The sequence below is a fragment of the Acanthochromis polyacanthus genome, chromosome 2, assembly GCF_021347895.1.
Source record: "Acanthochromis polyacanthus isolate Apoly-LR-REF ecotype Palm Island chromosome 2, KAUST_Apoly_ChrSc, whole genome shotgun sequence".
NCBI classification, from domain to species: Eukaryota; Metazoa; Chordata; class Actinopteri; family Pomacentridae; genus Acanthochromis; species Acanthochromis polyacanthus.
Genome location: NC_067114.1, coordinates 45,009,537 through 45,028,775, shown reverse-complemented (window position 1 = coordinate 45,028,775; position 19,239 = coordinate 45,009,537). Strand labels below are relative to the sequence as shown.

The following is a 19,239-nucleotide window of genomic DNA, read 5'->3' as shown; positions in this document are numbered from 1 at the left end:
TTGGTAGTTTTTAATCCCATTGTTCAATGGAAATAAAGATGAGTTTGTTTAGAGGAGAGAAAACTGCATCTGAGTGTAATTTTACTACTTTACATGTCTTTTTTTTTAAATTGCCAAAAATAAAGCGTTTGTTCTGACTAGATTCTATAAAAAGAAAAATTCTGCATTCATAAGGAACACTATTAAACCATTAGGGACTCAACTACAGACAAGAAAATTCATTTCAGGCTGAACTGCAGCGGTAGAAACGTATGAAAACAGATTACTAGTTCAGCCGAAACGTCCTTGAATTTTTGTCACGTGACTGTTGGTCACAGTTGAGTCACTAATAGTTTCCTGGTTTTCCTTTTTAGTGCAGAATTTTTAGACTTTTACAGAATCGAGTTAGAGCAAACGGTTTATGTTTGGGGATTTTTTTTTTAAAAAAAGACATGAAGTGATTTTGACGATGCAGTATGTGCAAATCTTACAAAAACAAAAAATAATAAAGTGTGTACAGGTGTTAACAGCACTAAAAAGAAGAAAAAGCATCTTCACCTGTTACAGATGTTTAACAATTTACACATTTAATCTGCTTTCAAACGTGTCTGCTGTCTCGTCTGTGGAAACACTGCCTGCAGTTCAGCCTAAAAGTCCTCAAATTTTCATCATGTGGCTGTTGGTTGCAGCTGAGTCACTAACAGCTAGAAAGTTCTCCTGATAGGTGCAGAGTTTTTAGTTTTTTACAGAATCTAGTTACAGCAAACGGTAGCCTAGCCATGCTACACCCATGTTTCTGACGGCACAAGGGTCTAGGGAAGCTCGACAGGGAGGGAGGCGGGCTAAAAGGTTGTCTATCAAATCCCTCTGCAGCAATTGGGTAGTTATACAACCAATCAGCGCAACGAATAGGCTGACGTAGTTCCTAGAGCACAGGCGGCTTGTGGCTAAGTCCCATTAGCTTCCCAACCAGCGGAGCCAACTGGTATATTAAGGATTTGCCATATCCCGTCGGCATAAGTCCAAATACGTCTTTCTTCTCAATGAAACACTTCAGTGCCGTCCTTTGTTTATCTTTCAAATTGAATTTTAGCTTCAAATCTTTAAGGGCTGTGGCCAAAGCCGAGTCGAAAGATAACTGTTTATTGTGCGCCGGTTGTTTCTGTCAGAATCGTCACGCCTCTGTCGTCACTTCGTTACGCCCGCCTTCTGACTCTACACTTCATGGTGATTGGTCCGGCCAGTTTTAGGAGAATCCAGCCTCGAGCCTTATGGAGGGTAACTAGACCCACCCTGGAAGAGAATTAAATTCGTTGCCGTGGGTTGTCTAGCGCGGCTAGGCTAAGCAAACGGTAGATTTTTGGTGAATTTTTAAAAATAAGACGCGTTCACACAAGGAAAGAAAGCAAAAATAAACAGCAGTGTGTTTTTTCTTATCAGGAAAGGGATAATTCTCCTCTTCTCTAAACAAACTCATCTTTATTTCCATCCTAACACTGAACGCTGGGTTTAAACGGGTGAAACGGACCAGATATCGCTCTTAAAAGCAGGAAACTGGTCTGTAATTAGGTCTGCGCTGCATTCATCTGTACATGCAGCTCTAATGGTTTTAATTACACCTTTGCTTTCAGTCAAAGAAAAAACCCGCTGGTCACGCTTCGGGCTGCGAGGAACGAGCGCAGAGTCACACTTTGTATTCCGGCTGCGTTGCTTTTCATCCAAGGCCACTGTAAACGCCTCGGAAAGAAAATAATTGTTCCAGCGGCGCAATCAGCCGTGATTACAAGCCGAGTGTGACGCTCCCAGTTTGTTTGAAATTACAGCCGCAGTAAACGCTCACAGTAAATTCAGAAGTCATGTTTGAGACTTTAAAGCGGTTCTAAATGACAGAATGTTGACAAATTGAGGACGAAAGCCCCAAAATATTAAAAACAAGTCGTCGTTTACTTCATATTCACACATTTCTGCTAATAATAAATGAGCGAGACGGAGCCTTTACGTTCCAGCAGGTTGTAGAGCCGGGGGTTTTCATGCTTCAGATGTGCATTTTTGGTGATTTCAACAGTGAAAGAGTGATTCAAAATAATTTTTTTCTAATTGAAATGAGCAGAATTCATATTTCTGTTACCAAAAATGCAAAATAAAATGACCGAATAAGTTTGAGTTGTGTTTTTTTTATATATATATATAAATTATGTTGTGTAAATAATCAACATTTCTCTATTTATACATTTTGAAATTGGCAAAAAAAGACGTTGAAATGTGGAAAGTCTCATGTTATGACAAGGTAAAGAGTATATTGGTATAAAAAGAAAGGTTTCTGTATTTTTTTAAAGTTTGTACAAGCCTCTATTAGATAGATATAGATATTTTTTTGGACTGAATGTGGACAAATTGAGAATAGAACAGCTGTTTACATTATATTCATACATTACTGCTTATAATAAACGATCAAGATGGAGTGTTTATGCTCCAACAGGTTTGTTTTATTGCTTTTATGCTGCAATTCCAGGTTTTTGTTTCCAGTTATGCTTCATATGTGCATTTTTGGTGATTTTAACATTTTTAAAAAATTATTAAAAATCTATTTATCCAAATGAAAAAAGCAGAATTCATACTTCTGTTATCAAAAATGCAACATAAAATGATGAAATAAGCTCAATTGTGGTTGTTTTTTTAATAAATAAACTGCAACTCCAGTCGTGTAAATACACACGTGGACAAAATTGTTGGTACCCCTCAGTTAAAGAAGGAAAAACCCACAATTCTCACTGAAATCACTTGAAACTCACAAAAGTAACAATAAATAAAAATGTATTGAAAATTAAATAATCAAAATCAGCCATCACTTTTGAATTGTTGATTAACATAATTATTTAAAAAAACAAACTAATGAAATAGGGCTGGACAAAAATGATGGTACCCATAACTTAATATTTTGTTGCACAACCTTTTGAGGCAATCACTGCAATTAAACGATTTCTGTATTTGTCAATGAGCGTTCTGCAGCTGTCAACAGGTATTTTGGCCCACTCCTCATGAGCAAACAGCTCCAGTTGTCTCAGGTTTGATGGGTGTCTTCTCCAAATGGCATGTTTCAGCTCCTTCCACATATGTTCAATGGGATTCAGATCTGGGCTCATAGAAGGCCACTTTAGAATAGTCCAACGCTTTTCTCTCAGCCATTCTTGGGTGTTTTTGGCTGTGTGTTTTGGATCGTTGTCCTGTTGGAAGACCCATGACCTGCGACTGAGACCAAGCTTTCTGACACTAGGCAGCACATTTCTCTCCAGAATGCCTTGATAGTCTTCAGATTTCATCGTACCTTGCACACTTTCAAGACACCCTGTGCCAGATGCAGCAAAGCAGCCCCAAAACATTACTGAGCCTCCTCCATGTTTCACCGTAGGGACAGTGTTCTTTTCTTCGTATGCTTGGTTTTTGAGTCTATGAACATAGAGTTGATGTGCCTTACCAAAAAGCTCCAGTTTGGTCTCATCTGTCCAAAGGACATTCTCCCAGAAGCTTTGTGGCTTGTCAACATGCATTTTTGCAAATTCCAGTCTGGCTTTTTTATGAGTTTTTTTCAGCAGTGGTGTCCTCCTTGGTCGTCTCCCATGAAGTCCACTTTGGCTCAAACAACGACGAATGGTGCGATCTGACACTGATGTACCTTGGCCTTGGAGTTCACCTTTAATTTCTTTGGAGGTTGCTCTGGGCTCTTTGGATACAATTCCAACGATCCGTCTCTTCAATTTGTCATCAATTTTCCTCTTGCGGCCACGTCCAGGGAGGTTGGCTACTGTCCCGTGGGTCTTGAACTTCTGAATAATATGAGCCACTGTTGTCACAGGAACTTCAAGCTGTTTAGAGATGGTCTTATAGCCTTTACCTTTAAGATGTTTGTCTATCATTTTTTTTCGGATGTCCTGGGACAATTCTCTCCTTCGCTTTCTGTTGTCCATGTTCAGTGTGGTACACACCTTTTCACCAAACAGCAGGGTGACTACTTGTCTCCCTTTAAATAGGCAGACTGACTGATTATGAGTTTGGAAACACCTGTGATGTCAATTAAATGACACACCTGAGTTAATCATGTCACTCTGGTCAAATAGTTTTCAATCTTTTATAGAGGTACCATCATTTTTGTCCAGGCCTGTTTCATTAGTTTGTTTTTTTAAATAATTATGTTAATCAACAATTCAAAAGTAATGGCTGTTTTTGATTATTTAATTTTCAATAAATTTTTATTTATTGTTACTTTTGTGAGTTTCAAGTGATTTCAGTGAGAATTGTGGGTTTTTCCTTCTTTAATTGAGGGGTACCAACAATTTTGTCCACGTGTGTAATAAACCTTCCTCTGTTTATCCATTCTCTGCATGAAAATAGAAGTAAAAGTCTCTTGTTATAGTAAGGTAAATGGTATACTGCAATAGAAAAGTGTGTACAAGTGTTTATTAGAAAGATCTAAGTTGTTTTGTTATAATTGTTGGATTATTTTGTATTTTTTTTATATAAATCTTCATAGCTCAGGATATTGGAATACGAATTTAAAGTGTCAAAGTATTTAATTTTCTGAACTCCAAGGCATTTTTTTGCTCGTCAGATTTTTTTTGTTGAAATTTAAAAACAAAAAAAATATTTAAAAAATGTTTTACTTTGAACATGGAATGAAGCACATTTTTAACCCTCCTGTTATTTTGTGGGTCAAATTGGGCCTTTTTAAAGCAAAAAGAAATCTATGATACTTGATGATCGGTATGATACTTCTTCTGGTCGGCTTAATGAGGGAAAGAAACACATAAAACAAAATTTCCCATGTTTTTTAACCCATCCTAAACAGAAGAGTGTGTTAATTCATCAACTCCATAAAAAGAAAAAAATTCAAAATGCAAAATAAAATTTAAAAAAAAATCAATGTCATGAAAAACTAGCATATTTTATAAGCAGGTTTTTCTAATGTACATTTAAAAAAAATAGTATTTTTCATGAAACCATGATCTGTGAGAGGTAGAGAACACTGTTGCACTAAATACTGACAGAGATGGAGTTAATACTTAGATACAAACAACACTTATTGTGATTTTTTGGCTTTCAAATGGACCCAGGAGCATCATTATCGAACCCTCAACCGTAAAATCAACACTATGGATGCTTTTCTTCACCGTACACGAAGAATTTGCCAGAAAACATCGTCTTGTGTGCGCTTTCTCCGGTGAACTTACCTTGGCGTGCGGCTGCTGAAAGGTGACTCTGGAGCTGTTGATGAGCGACGAGTATCTGAACAAGTGGGTGGAGGAGGCGGGGAATCTGTGGCTGCTGCTGGGCTGGTTGTGCAGGACGGCCGAGAAGCAGATGTGAACGGTGTCCTTCAGCGCCTTCAGCTGAGACTCCTGTCGCCAAACAAGATTACACACACACACTTCTCAATCCCCTTCAACCGTCCACACGGGAAAATTTACTTAAAGCTGCGGGAGGGCCGCGCTGTAAGGGTCACTGGAGGACAGGGAGGATAAATAAACCTCCTCTTCTACAGTTTTCTGCTCCTTATTCATCAATAATAGGTAATAAACTATCATGATTGACTCAGCTTACACATCAATGGTAGCATTTTTATTTAATGTTTTCTGTGTTGTTGCTAACCCTACTCTAATCCATGCTAATGTTAGCTTTCTCTCAGCAGTAGAAGCTAGATATTTAGCTAGCTGTTACTGCTGACCAAGAGGACAAACTGACTGATGGAAAACAGTCCAATTGGTCTGATCCTGATAATATGAGGTAGAGTGAGACATTTAATCAAGGCTGACAATATGATGAAAAGATGGAAAATAGAAGAGAGGACAGAAAATGACAGAAACAAGACACTAAATGACAAAAACAAGACAGAAAATGACAGAAACAAGACACAAAATGACAAAAACAAGACAGAAAATGACAGAAACAAGACAGAAAATGACAGAAACAAGACACAAAATGACAAAAACAAGACACAAAATGACAGAAACAAGACAGAAAATGACAGAAACAAGACACAAAATGACAAAAACAAGACAGAAAATGAGAGAAACAAGACACTAACTGACAAAAACAAGACGGAAAATGACAGAAACAAGACACAAAATGACAAAAACAAGACAGAAAATGACATAAACAAGAGAAAAGGACAGAAACAAGACAGAAAATGACAGAAACAAGACACAAAATGACAGAAACCAGAGAAAATGACAAAAACAAGACAGAAAATGACAGAAACAAGAGAAAAGGACAGAAAAAAGACAGAAAATGACAGAAAAAAGACACAAAATGACAGAAACCAGAGAAAATGACAAAAACAAGACAGAAAATGACAGAAACAAGAGAAAAGGACAGAAAAAAGACAGAAAATGACAGAAAAAAGACACAAAATGATAGAAACAAGACAGAAAATCACAAAAACCAGACAGAAAATGACAGAAACGAGAAAAGGAGAGAAACAAGACAGAAAATGACAGAAACTCAGAAAAAAGACAGAAAATCACAAAAACAAGACAGAAAATGACAGAAATAAGACACAAAATGACAGAAATAAGACAAAAAATGACAGCCAAAACAGAAAATGAAAAAAAAAACGGCATCAATAACACGCTGTGGGACACGTTTCATTAGTCATCATTATAATTTAAAATACTAGGATGACTAAAAAAAACACAATTACAGGAGACATCAATTAAATAAATAACACCAAAAAAAAAGGAGATTTAAAAGTCGTTTACTTGTTATAAATATTGTGGCATGTTTCTGTTCACAGTATGTACATTTAACTGTGAAAACCGGAATTGTTTTAGAGAAATGCAAAAATGACAGTATTTAATGGTATACATATTACAGCAGTAGAGAAAGGGATTTTTTCAAGAGAAAAAAACTATTATTTACTTCCTGATTAGCTTATTTATAATGCTTGAGTGTTATAAAAACTAAGAGTTAACAGATTTTTACTATTTTTACTATATATATTTTTTTTTTACTATTTTTCATTTTGTACAGTGTTCTGTCCGATTTCATGTTTATTTTTATTTTTTTTAAATATCCCAAAGATCAACCCGGGTGTTATAAAATTAATTTAAAAATCCAAGGTTTTTATATTTTTAATTAAAGAAAACACACTGATGTGTTTGAAAAGTTTGTTAGCATAACTTGTTAGCATGACTGTTAGCATGACTTGTTAGCATGACTGTTAGCATGGTAGTAGAAGAAGAAAACAGTGAATCACTTGAAGCCCTGTTATGTGCACATTATCAGGATCAGACTGATTCTTTTGACTGTTTTCCATCAGTCAGTTTGTCCTCTTGGTCAGCAGTAACAGCTAGCTAAATATCTAGCTTCTACTGCTGAGAAAAAGCTAACATTAGCATGGATTCGCAACCCTGTTACGGTAATTAGAGTAGGGTTAGCAAACAACACAGAAAACATGGACAAAAATGCTACCATTGATGTGGCAAATTTGATAGTGCATTACCTATTATTGATGAATATGGAGCAGAAAACTGGAAAAGAGTAGGTTTATTTTTCAAAAATCCTGCAATAACCCTCCAAGTGACTTTGGAGCGGCTTGAAGGCGTCGTTATGGCGGGACGTGAAGCGGGAATAATCTACATTTAATCAAAAATAACAGAGAAAACCATCGCTTTAATCATCCTGCGACAGTCCCTCATTTCCTTACTACCTGTTTTTTCTCCTTCATGCAATTTTAACCTGTCTAGCTTAGCCTCGGTCAATAAGAGCATCTATAATTAACGCTTCGCCTTATAAATTAAAGCTGCTGCAAGTGTCCGGCCTGCTGGAACTAATGAGAAAATCCGCTAATGTAGCTGCTATTCCAGCTTTGACACTGCAGGAATATCGACAAATTAAGAAAAAAAATAGCAAGATGGATTCACTATGTTTTGTTTTCTTGCCCTCATGCAATAATACCAGTTTTTTTTTGTCCATAGTTATTCTTATTATGTGCATTTATGGTGATTTCAACAAGAAGAAAGTGATTGAAAATGTAATTATCAACGTGAAATAAGCAGAAATTCTCCTTCTGTTAACACAAATGCCAATTAAATGTCTCAAAAAATGGTATTTTAGGCAATTTATTTTGCTCATGTCACATTTTTCATCACTGTGGGTTCATTTTTCACTGAAATTATACAGCTAATGATAAAATATACAGAAAAATATCAATCCTCTGTTGATATTCTCAAGAAAAGAATCCTCCAAACTCTCTAAACTAACACATTATTTATTCATCAGCTAATTTAGCTGCTATTTGAGGTTTGACATTGCAGGAATATCAACAAATTGAGGATGAAACTCCAAAAATACTTAAAACTAGTCATTTTAAAATAGCTGTTCACTTCATATTTGTACGTTACTGCTAATAATAAATTTGTAAAATGGAGTTATTATGGACCAACAGGTTTGTTTTACTCTTGGTATGTGCATTTTTGGTGATTTTAATACAAAGAAAGTGATTAAAAATCTAATTATCTACATGAAATAAGCAGAGATCCTACTTCTGTTACTACAAATGCCAACTAAATGACTCAATAAGATGGTATTCTTGGCAATTTTTGGACAATTTCTTTCGCTCATGTCACATTTTCCGTTACTGAGGGCTCATATTTCACTGAAATAATGCTGCTAATAATAATAAATAAATTAAAATATCAATCCTCTCTTGATGTTCTCAAGAAAAACCTCAAGACGTGCATGTTTTCAACAGCTTTTGGCCGTACTTAATGATCTTCATAAACTCACACGGTTGACGTCTACGCTCAGGCTGCATCCTCCAAACTCTATAAACTAACACATTATTTATTCATCCGCTTATTTAGCTGCTATTCCAGGTTTGACATCAGAGGAATATTGACAAATTGAGGATTAAACTCCAAAAATGAGCAAGATGGAGTCATTATGGACCAACAGGTTTGTTTTAGTAACAGTCATTAGTCGTACATTCTCATTTTTGGTGATTCCAACACGAAGAAAGTGATTAAAAGTCTAATTATATACATGAAATAAGCATAAATCCTACTTCAGTCGCCACATAAACTGACTCAATAGGCTGTGTTTTATGGCTCACGGATGTGCAGACGGAAACCTTTCTTATTACATGGTGATGAAAATGCCACCGCTTAATTATTAAAGCTGATTATTTACTTGGAAGGTCACTTGTATCTTTGGAAACATACGCTTTGAGAGTTTAACTTTGAAATAGAAAACGAGTAGAAATATAGGAGCGTTGCAACAAGAAGAAACTTTCCAAGCTTCAAGGCTGTTTTTTGGGCTATTTTAATGTTTTTTGTCATTGTGGGCTAACTTTTCACTGAACAAAAACTGCTAATAATAAAATATATGTAAAAATCTCAATCCTCCACAGGGGGTCCTCAGTTTACGACGTCCTCGACCTACAGCGTTTTGTCGTTATGTCAGATCTGGTTATGTGGAACTAGTCTGCGAGCAGAGTTGATGAGTACGTCGTCAGGTGGCGCTATCAGATGGCTTTGTTTACATTCTCCGGTTGTACTCCACCTTGGATTGTGCTACATTCACGAACTTTTTTCCCTTCATTACGTCTCCCAAAGCGTAAGTGAAATTAGACAGAATTAAACACTCTGAACACTGCGAAACATCGACGAACATCGGTCAAGTTGTAAAAACAGGTCAACATGTTGTAGCGACCCTCTGTGAAGAATGAGTGACACTTTATCTGGTTCTCTGCTGGTTTATTGAACCTTCACACAGGCTACTGTGGGCCATAGCCAATGCCAGAATAGCTAGAAAACCCCATAACTTAGCTCCAGAATTAGCCATCGTTCACAGCTCTCTCTACTGCTGACTCTCAGCCAATCAGAGGTGAGCTAACTCATTAGGTAAATCTGGAACTGAGCAATAAACAATGAAACCTCAACAACAATATCAGTCCGTTACATTATTCTGTTATCTTATAAAATCATTCATACAAGCATGACAGTCATTGGTATTTGGGACTTTTCCAAAGAACTGGTCGATATCGTGATGCACGGAACGACTTTGTTAACATTTTCACTGGACTTTGGAGTTGCGTCGCAAATCGACTGATCCGTAGGAACAGAACTCTGACGTAAATCAAGGACCCCCTGTATCAATATCTGTGTACGTTGTCAATGGCTTTTGGCCTAAAAATAATCTTAATAAACTCATACTCAACCTGCATCCTCCAAACTCTTGACACTAACACATTATTTATTCATCCGCTAATTTAGCCGTCGCTTCTTCAATCGAGGTTTGACATTGCAGAGTTTATTGGATCAGATGGGAACTGAAAGTTAAGCCCAAACACTGCAAAACTTCGTAATTACTGCATGAAAAAGATAAAATGGTTCATTTTTACTCCCCTTATCCAGCGCCGTCTTCTCCAGCTCCTCCTTGGCGATGGTTAGCTTGTGCTCCAGGTCCATTAGCTGCTGCCCCTGCAGACAGACGGGACTTCTGAAGCCGTTTGCTCGGTGCAAACAAAGCATTTCAATGACTCAAATCTATCACACAAGCTGCTAATCTGACTTTTTTTGGGAATTCTTGTACATTATGCGATCTCACACACATTCAACAAGCACTAAATCACATGCAGATTGTATGTTTTTAGCACTACAGCATGCAGACTGTCTGTTTTTAGCACCATGGGATTCATAATCACAGCTACATCTGCTACTGATAAATCTGGCTTCAGCACAAAAATCTGCAGAATCCAGAAGGTTTAAGTTCATCTGAAGCCATATTGAATCACATCTGCCCTTTTAAACAGAAGAAAAGTTTAATCTTGACAGTTATAAGCGCTCTTGAAGTCCATTAATGAGCATGGGTTTAATCCCCGGACCGAACGGCACGCACGAAAGGGCTGTTTTCGGTAATTGAGCCGATACAAGTCCATATGAGGATCAACAGGCCTTCCTCTGAGGAGTCTTTTATTATTGATAAACTCATCAAGGGCCAGAAGGAAAAAAGAAAGCGGGGGATCATTTGCATGCAGTCGGAGTGAAAAGCGGCCTCCGTGGTCGGACTCCGAGCCGTGAACCTTTATTGGCCGTCTTTAACGGGCCCCTCAGAGTGATAAACTGCTCCGAGTTCGGATTGGGAGACGCTCAAGGTCAGGTGAGCCGACGAACAGCAAGCAGCAAAAAACATCCAGAGAGCCGTAATGAAGCTGATTGATGGTTTTCGGTGAGTTTTATCGACTCGTGCGGCGCCTCGGTGGGTTTTGTGACATGACAGCGGGGGGGACGCTTGGCATGTTTGGCCGATTTCATCTCATTTTCATCTGGATTTTAACGACGGACACATCTGTCACTTCCACCGCTCGACAGGGAGGCGAATAAAGTAAGTTTTCCCCGGCAGACGCTCAAGGACAGAGCACTTAAAGTTTTCTTTTCAAACAAGTTTTTGAAACTAATTTTTGGCCCGTTTTGTGTTATTTTTGTGTCTTTAAGTGGTAATTTTCTGTCTTTTAGTGGTAATTTTGCATCTTTTTGTTGTGATTTTACATATTTTTGTGATTATTTTTGCATATTTTTGTGGTGCTTTTAGTCCTTTTTGCTGTAATTTTAGTCCTCTTTTGCAACGATTTTGCATCTTTTTGTGACTATTTTACATCTCTTTGTGGTTATTTTTGCATATTTTTGTGGTGCTTTTAGTCCTTTTTGTGGTGATTTTAGTACTTTTTTCCAGTGATTTTGCATCTTTTTATGGTGATTTTAGTCCTTTTGCGATGATTTTGCATCTTTACGTGATTATTTTTTGTGTGTTGCTTTTCTGTCTTTTCGTGGTAATTTTGCATCTTTTTGTTGTGATTTTACGTATTTTTGTGATTATTGTGCATCTTTTTGTGATTATTGTGCATCTTTTTGTGACAATCTTAGTCTTTTTTGCATTCATTTTACACGTTATTTTGTGGCGAGTTTCAGTCTTTGAGGTAACTTTGGCTACGTTCACACTTCAGGCTTAAGTGACCTAAATCTGATTTTTTTGCCCCTATGCGACCTGTGTCTGATCTTTTCATGACAGTCTGAACGACACAGATCCGATTTTTTCAAATGCGACCCAGGCCACTTGGACATGTGGTCCTAATTCCGATACGTATCGGATCTTTTGCCATGAGACTTCAGTCTGAACAGCCAGGTCACATTTATCCGACCTATACGTCATTGGTACACCACAAACGTCACTATTCTGAGTTCAAGAAAAACACGTGTGTCTTGCCGTGAGAGTGTTAAAAAGAGGCGCTCACATATGTAGGTAAAGGTCGTCCTTATCATTCTAAAATTCTAAATGAAGTCTGCATCTGTGAAGCCTCTCACATCACTATCCACCACTCCTGGCTGCGACTCCACACCCACACAGTTCTCTGGACAGACGTTGCTGCCACTGCCCCACAAAACACCAGGGCCAAAATCCTGGCTCTCTTCCTTCTTGACCTTCTCCTTAAAACGATTAAGTTATAAATATGCTGACTGCGGCTACTGTTAGCGTCCATGTTTACTTCCGTAAACACTGAACACGCTCTCTGCGTGTCGTTGTTGTGTCCTCTTCTGCGCATGCGGGACGCTTTCGGGTCGTGTGAGGTTTAAACAGGAGATCACATACAAGGCGCATTTAATGAGAAATGTGAACGAACTCGCAAAAAATTCGGATTTCACAAAAAAATCCAAATTGAGCATTAAGCCCTGCAGTCTGAACGTAGCCTTTGTCTCTTTTGTGTTGATTTTGTGTCTTTTTGTGGATTTCTACTAGAATACAAGACCACTCGACGGGGAGGCTAAAAAGTTAAGTTTTCCCCTACAGACGACGAAGACACTCAAGGACGGAGCACTTTGTGAGGTTTTCTTTTCAAAGAAGCCAAAGAATCAGATCTATTTTTTGTTTTATTTACTTTCACACACACAAAGCGAGTTTAGGACAATCGCAGAAAGTCATTTGTTGGCGCTTCACTCCAGAGAGAAGATCCAAAGGTAATAGTTTGAGTTCTTTAATGAAGGACACTGAGGCTCAGCAGATCTCTTTGTGTGGCAAATGAAAGTATTCACTGAATTATATTCAATAAAAGTGATGCTGAAGGTTACTGGAACAAAAAGAGAGTCCAATTTCTGGAAACTTATTCGACATTTGCCGCTAAACTACTGGCGATGGACTTTATATTAATGATGTTAACAACTGTGAACACCTCAATGTAAAAGACTCACCCATTAGAGATGTTATTGGACCGTTAAATAACCATTATCATAGAATATTGTTCTCATACCTATGGGCCAGTAAAGACCTCCTCCATCTTCTAGTAGACGCAGTAGGATGTTATAACACCATTTAACCGTGCTGCAGCAGAAAGACTGCACTTTGAATTAGTTGGACAAGGCAGAAATCTGCAGACTTCAAGGCAGAAAATGTAACTTTCCGTTGCTGTTTTTACTTTTAACTTTTCAGTCGGTATTTGCTTCAGTCTTACATGTCACAAAGCTGCGTTTTGTATGTTTTCATGGCGGTAACTTCATCTGGGATTTTCCATGTGAAGTTTGCACGCTTGTAACAGGTCACCTACGCTATTTTGGTTGCTTTCTGTTTATTAATTATCAGAATAGATAACATGTCTGCTGGACCTACTAGAAAGCAGAGAAGGTCGCTACTGATCCACATATTGGAGATTTATTCAACAGTTTAATAATTAAAACACATTCAGCGAAGACATGAGACTGGGTCCTCTCTCCGACTGTTTTTAATGAGGATGTTAGTGGTTTTTGTTTTCCGTTTTTATATTTTACCGATTCAAAACATACTATCTGATGAGGCAAAGGTTAATTCTTATCGTATGAGTCTTTGACGTGATGCATTTTTTGACTGACTGTCTGTTGTTAACTTGCTGATTTCCTGTGTTTTCACTCGATGTTTGGTTAAAATTCTACTCTTTTGCTGTCTTTACTACATGTTACAAAGCTCAGTTTTTACATTTTGAGGATATAAACTCAGCCAAAGATGCTAATACACTTATTTACACTGTTTCAAGAGGTTACCTACGCTATCAGGTTATCATCTTTAGATCAGAATGGATATTAAAGCTTTAACTAAGGCTAGAATGTGAAGGAACTTAGATTTTAGACGTGGATTTTTGCTTTTATGTGCTATTTATTCTCATTTTTAGACGTTATAGGTCAAGCTTTGCTCACAAAACTACTAACAAACTAAGTTTATAAAGGGTTTGTGTCAAAATAAAGCCTTTTCAGTGCATTTACTTCATGTCATAAAGCTGCATTCTGTGCGTTTTAAGGGTAAAAGCTCCACTGAATGCACATTATCAGGTTTACTGTCTGTTTATCAATTATCAGGTAAGACGTCTGCAGAGCCCACTAAAAGCTGGAGCGGGTCTCGACTGATTCATATATATGGGAACAATATGTGCTAATTACAGCTATCTAATGGACCAATAACGTCTAAATCTGCCCTCGACGTTTATGTTTATGTGCTGAGTTTGGAGGAAACGCTGCAGAACAGAATTAATAAAGTGGAGAGTGGTGAATAATCACGAGTCCGGGCTGAATTGGAGGGAAAAAAGAAGCGGCTGCAGCCCCGTTATTAGTTTGTCTGGTAGAGGATGTGAATATTGTTTGTCTGCGAGTCCAGCAGGGAGTCATTACGTTCATTACCCGGAGCATCTTCATCATCGGCCGACTCCTCGGAGGCCTGCGGGCGAATCGCCGCTGACCCAGAAACGCTGACTTTTCAGGGTTAGCGCCTCCAAGTCTGCAGCGTCTCCGAGTCCGTTACGGAGGTGAGGCGTCGCCGGGTCCTGAACTCTGCAGCTACACGTCGTCTTTTTTCCCTGCTTTGCATCAGGATGCAGCTCTGGGGGTGAATTTTAAAAGTGGACTGACTGAGGGAAGGAGATGTGAAGCCAAAAAACCCCGGCGTCTCACGGGGGAAACTCTGGGAATTCACTGTCGCTTCCTCTAAAGTTTCTAATGTTCCGGCTCAGCTAGTGAAGACAAACCTGCTCTTTGTAGAGTTTACAGTTCAGCACCAGGACTCATTTAGATTCAGGTCGATCTTCTCAGCGGTTGTCCTTCAAATCTGATCTCTAGTAATGAAAACTTTATGTATTTATTTGAGCTTTTGGCTGCTCCTAATGGTCTCAATAAACTCATGTTATTTTAGCAAATCTTACAGGTAGTAGTCCTGTTTTACTGTTTTGATTGATTTATTTCACTAGTTTTATCCTGTCTTGATGTTTTGCACATGATTTTGTTGCTTTCTGTCTGATAAAATGCAGCACGCAATAAATAAATCTGATTTAATTTGGTTAAATTTGACGACTGGAAGTAGAAAAACTCTGAAAACGATTCGTTTATGCTTCAAAAAGGATCAGTATTTGGGTTAAATACACCTTTTTACCACATTTACGGGTTAAAAACGTCTAACATTTTTAATGTGCTTGTTTATACTTGCCTCTTTGTAGAGTTTACAGTTCAGCACAGGGACTCATTTAGATTCAGGTCGATGTTCTTAGCGGTTGTCCTTCAACTCTGAGGACTAGTCATGGAAAACATTACATATTTATGATATTTTAACTTCAAAATGTGTTTCTGGCTGCTCCTAAAGCCTCAATAAACACACATTTATATTGTTTTAAAGTTGTATTATTATTTTATTCTGTTTTACTGGATTTATTTCTCTAGTTTTATCATGTCTTGATGTTTTAAACCTGCTATACTCATAAATTAGATTTAATTTGGTTTGATTTGTTGACTGGAAGTAGAAAAAAACCCAAAACTGCTCGGTTAGAAAAGGATCAGTATTTGGTATAAAATACACCTATTTGCCACATTTACAGGTTAGAAACTTCTTTCAGCATTTTAAATGTGCTTGTTTAACTGTCCACAAGATAAACCACCTCTTTGTAGAGTTTACAGTTCAGCACAGGGACTCCGTTAGATTCAGGTCACCTTTTTTTGGGCATTTTATTCTTCAAATCTGATTATATAATTATAATTATATTCTTAAAAACGTGCTTTTGGCTACTCCTAGTGTCTCAATAAACTCATATTTATATCGTTTCTTAGTAGTGTCTATTCCATTTTACTATTTTATTCAGTTTTTTTAAATTTATTTCACTAGTTTCTTCCTGTTTTGATGTTTTGCACATAATTTTTTTGCTTCCTGTCTGATAACTTTGGTCAATTTAGGTTTTTAAACGTGCTATGTAAAGACATTTAATTTAATTTAGTTTGATTTGATGACTGGAAGTAGAATAACTTCAATATTTCTTCTATTAGAACGTTTTAAGGTGTTCTGTGAGGTTTAGACACCAAAACTAGTCAGTAAGGTTTAGAAAAGGATCAAAATACTCTTTTTTACTACAAGTTAGAAAGCTCCATTTGCACATTTACACAATAAAAATGTGCTTTTTTCACTTGACCACAAGACAAACCTGCCTCTTTGTGGCGTTTACGGTTCAGAACAGAGCCTGATTTTATATTCAGGTCGATTTTCTTCGTATTTTCTTGCAGCCGTCCTTCAAATCTGAGGGCTAGAAATGAAAAATTATCCACCAAAGAAAACCCTGATAGAACCGACCTCTTCCCTGAGGTTTGTCTTCATTTTATGCATCTGCAATTTATCAAAAAAAGCACTTTCTTTTTTTATTATTTCATGGGGACACCTGCCAATTCTCAGACGGTGAGATAAAATACTTCCTCCATTGCTGGGGTTGTTTTTGTGTGTTTGTGCTTTGACATTGTGTTTGCAAAATGCACTTTGATACGGTACAACGGCCGCCGTAACCAGTTCAACGGGCTGACGGTGGAGGTGCTCAGACCGACGTCCCCCCCTGTGAGGCTGATGACATTTGGGCGATCTGGAGTGGCTCGTCTTCCACTTCCTGCTCCTCCGTCCCCTGCTGGGCTTTTGATCACAGCGCCGGGAATACAGATGAGTTTTCAGGAATAGCCAGGAGGACCGAGGAGGGGGGGTCACGACGCATTCTTCCCCTGACCTTCTCCATCAGAAAGACAAAGTCTGTCATCTCCCCAAGACAAAGAAAACAATGAAATTAGCTTCATCTTTATCCTGAAGCTGCAAGTGACGGCTTTTAAAGGCTTGCATGAAACGTTTCTGGAGACATCGAGCTTGTTCTGCACGAGCGACTGACGATTTACGAGCAAACGAGTCGATGCATCCGTCATTCACGAGGCTCGAAACAGAACGAAGACGGAACAGGACGACCGGGGAGGACAGATTCTGCTTCAGGAAGGATCCATACATCTGACTGAGGGGGAATGCAGGGGACACCAAACAATCACACCTACGGACAATTTAGAATCACCCAATGAGCCTCAGCATGTTTTTGGACTGGGCGGCACAGTGGATAGGTGGTTAGCATTGTCGCCATGCAGCCAGAAGATCCCCGGTTTGCATCCCGGCCTTCCCGGGATCTTTCTGCATGGAGTTTGCATGTTCTCCCTCTCCATGCGTGGATAGAAGTGGGACAAACGACACAAAAAAAGAGCTAAAAAAACAGACAAAATGTTACAAAGCGACACAAAAACGGATAAACGACACAAACGAGGCAAAAAATGACAAAAGCGAAAAAACGACAAAAAAGTAGACAAAAAACACAAACGAAGTAGAACAGAAGAACTGCAGACAAAACAAGACAAAATGCTACAAAAATAAGACGCAAAATGACAAAAGTGAGAATAACAACACGACACAAAAATAGACAAAAACACAAGCGAGACAAAAACAAGACAAACCATTGCAAAAATGAGACACAAAATGACAAAAGCAAGAAAAAACAACAAAACAAAAAAGAGACAAAAAATAGACAAAGAAGTTACAAAGCGACACAAAAATAGACACAAAAGACAAAAGTTACACAAAAGCAGAAACAAAATGACAAAAACAGACTAACGACACAAGCAGAACAAAAAGCAAACACAAAACGACAAATGTAAGACAAAAAAGAAAAACTATTACATGAATGAGAGACAAAATGACAAAAACGAGACACACAATGACAAAAGCCAGAAAATGGCAAAAAAATGAGACAAACATCACGAAACAAAACAAAAAAAGACAAAAAATTTGACAAAGTTACAAAGAAACAAGTTTAACAAATGACAAAAACTAGACAAAAGCAAAACGCAAAATGAAAAAATAAGACAAAAAACACAAGCAAGACAAAAGGAAAACACAAAAAGACAAAAATAGGAAACAAAGCGACAAAAACACGAGACCAAAGACAAAAGTCAGACAAAAAAAGACAATATATTACAAAAATCAGACACAAAATGACAAAAGCTAGAAACAAAAAGACAAAAAATTTGACAGAAAGTTATAAAGAACAAAGTTTAATAAATGACAAAAAATAGACAAAAATTAGACAAAAGCAAAACACAAAATGAAAAAAATGAAGAAAAAACACAAGCAAGACAAAGAGAAAACACAAAAAGACAAAAACAGGAAACAAAACGACAAAAACACGAGACCAAAGACAAAAGTCAGAAAAAAAAGACAAAATATTACAAAAATGAGACACAAAATTACAAAAAAACAATGAACTGTATAGTCGTTTATTTCCAGAAATGAATTTACAATCTGCAGTTAATGTCTTCTCTGGAATTTTTACTCTTTGAGGGCCGGATTGGACCCTCTGGGGGGCTGGTTTTGGCCCGCAGGCCGCATGTTTGACACCCCTGAGCTGCTAACCACTGATCCACTGTGCACCCCACCTCGAAATGTACATTAAAAAAAAAGTGGCAGAAACTGGCATTTTGACGCTGCAAACAAGGCCTGAAAGGTCAGCGCACGGAGCCGTAAATGCCAATAAATGTTCGGAGCGTTCAGACGAGGGAACATCGAGTCGGAGTGGCAACGACACGCAGCGCTTTCTTGTTTGCTCGGTATATTTTTCATGCTCGGAGGGGGAGGGTGTGAGCAGGAAGCCAAAAAAGAAGAAGAAAAAACAGCTCACTGTGCTACCCTCTGAGTCGCAGCAGTACATGCTGTCATTTGCAATTTGCGTCTTCGGGATTCCCTTATATGATCTAATGCATAATTCTGTATCAAGTTCATTCGCTGCTGTCCACATCGGTTATCCGCATCGCCGGCGTGATTGAAGGGGATGGGCTGGATCTTGCAGAGGGGAAAACAGAGGACGAGACCGAGCGTTGGCCGATCGACTCTCAGTAATTAATTGGAGCGGCTCCATCCTTTCAA

At 38.0% G+C, this 19,239-nt stretch overlaps 1 protein-coding gene across 2 annotated transcripts in view; it reads right to left on the bottom strand.

Moving 5' to 3' along the window:
- The window catches only part of luzp2 (leucine zipper protein 2), a 289,918-nt gene that overhangs the window by 35,138 nt on the left and 235,541 nt on the right, over nucleotides 1–19,239 (bottom strand). For both annotated transcript variants that reach the window (XM_051939245.1, XM_051939242.1), the window contains 2 exons: nucleotides 10,382–10,454; nucleotides 5,205–5,374 (listed from right to left, as the gene is read on the bottom strand). In XM_051939245.1, coding sequence (XP_051795205.1) covers nucleotides 5,205–5,374; nucleotides 10,382–10,454 — 243 coding nt within the window. The remainder of the gene's footprint in view (nucleotides 1–5,204; nucleotides 5,375–10,381; nucleotides 10,455–19,239) is intronic.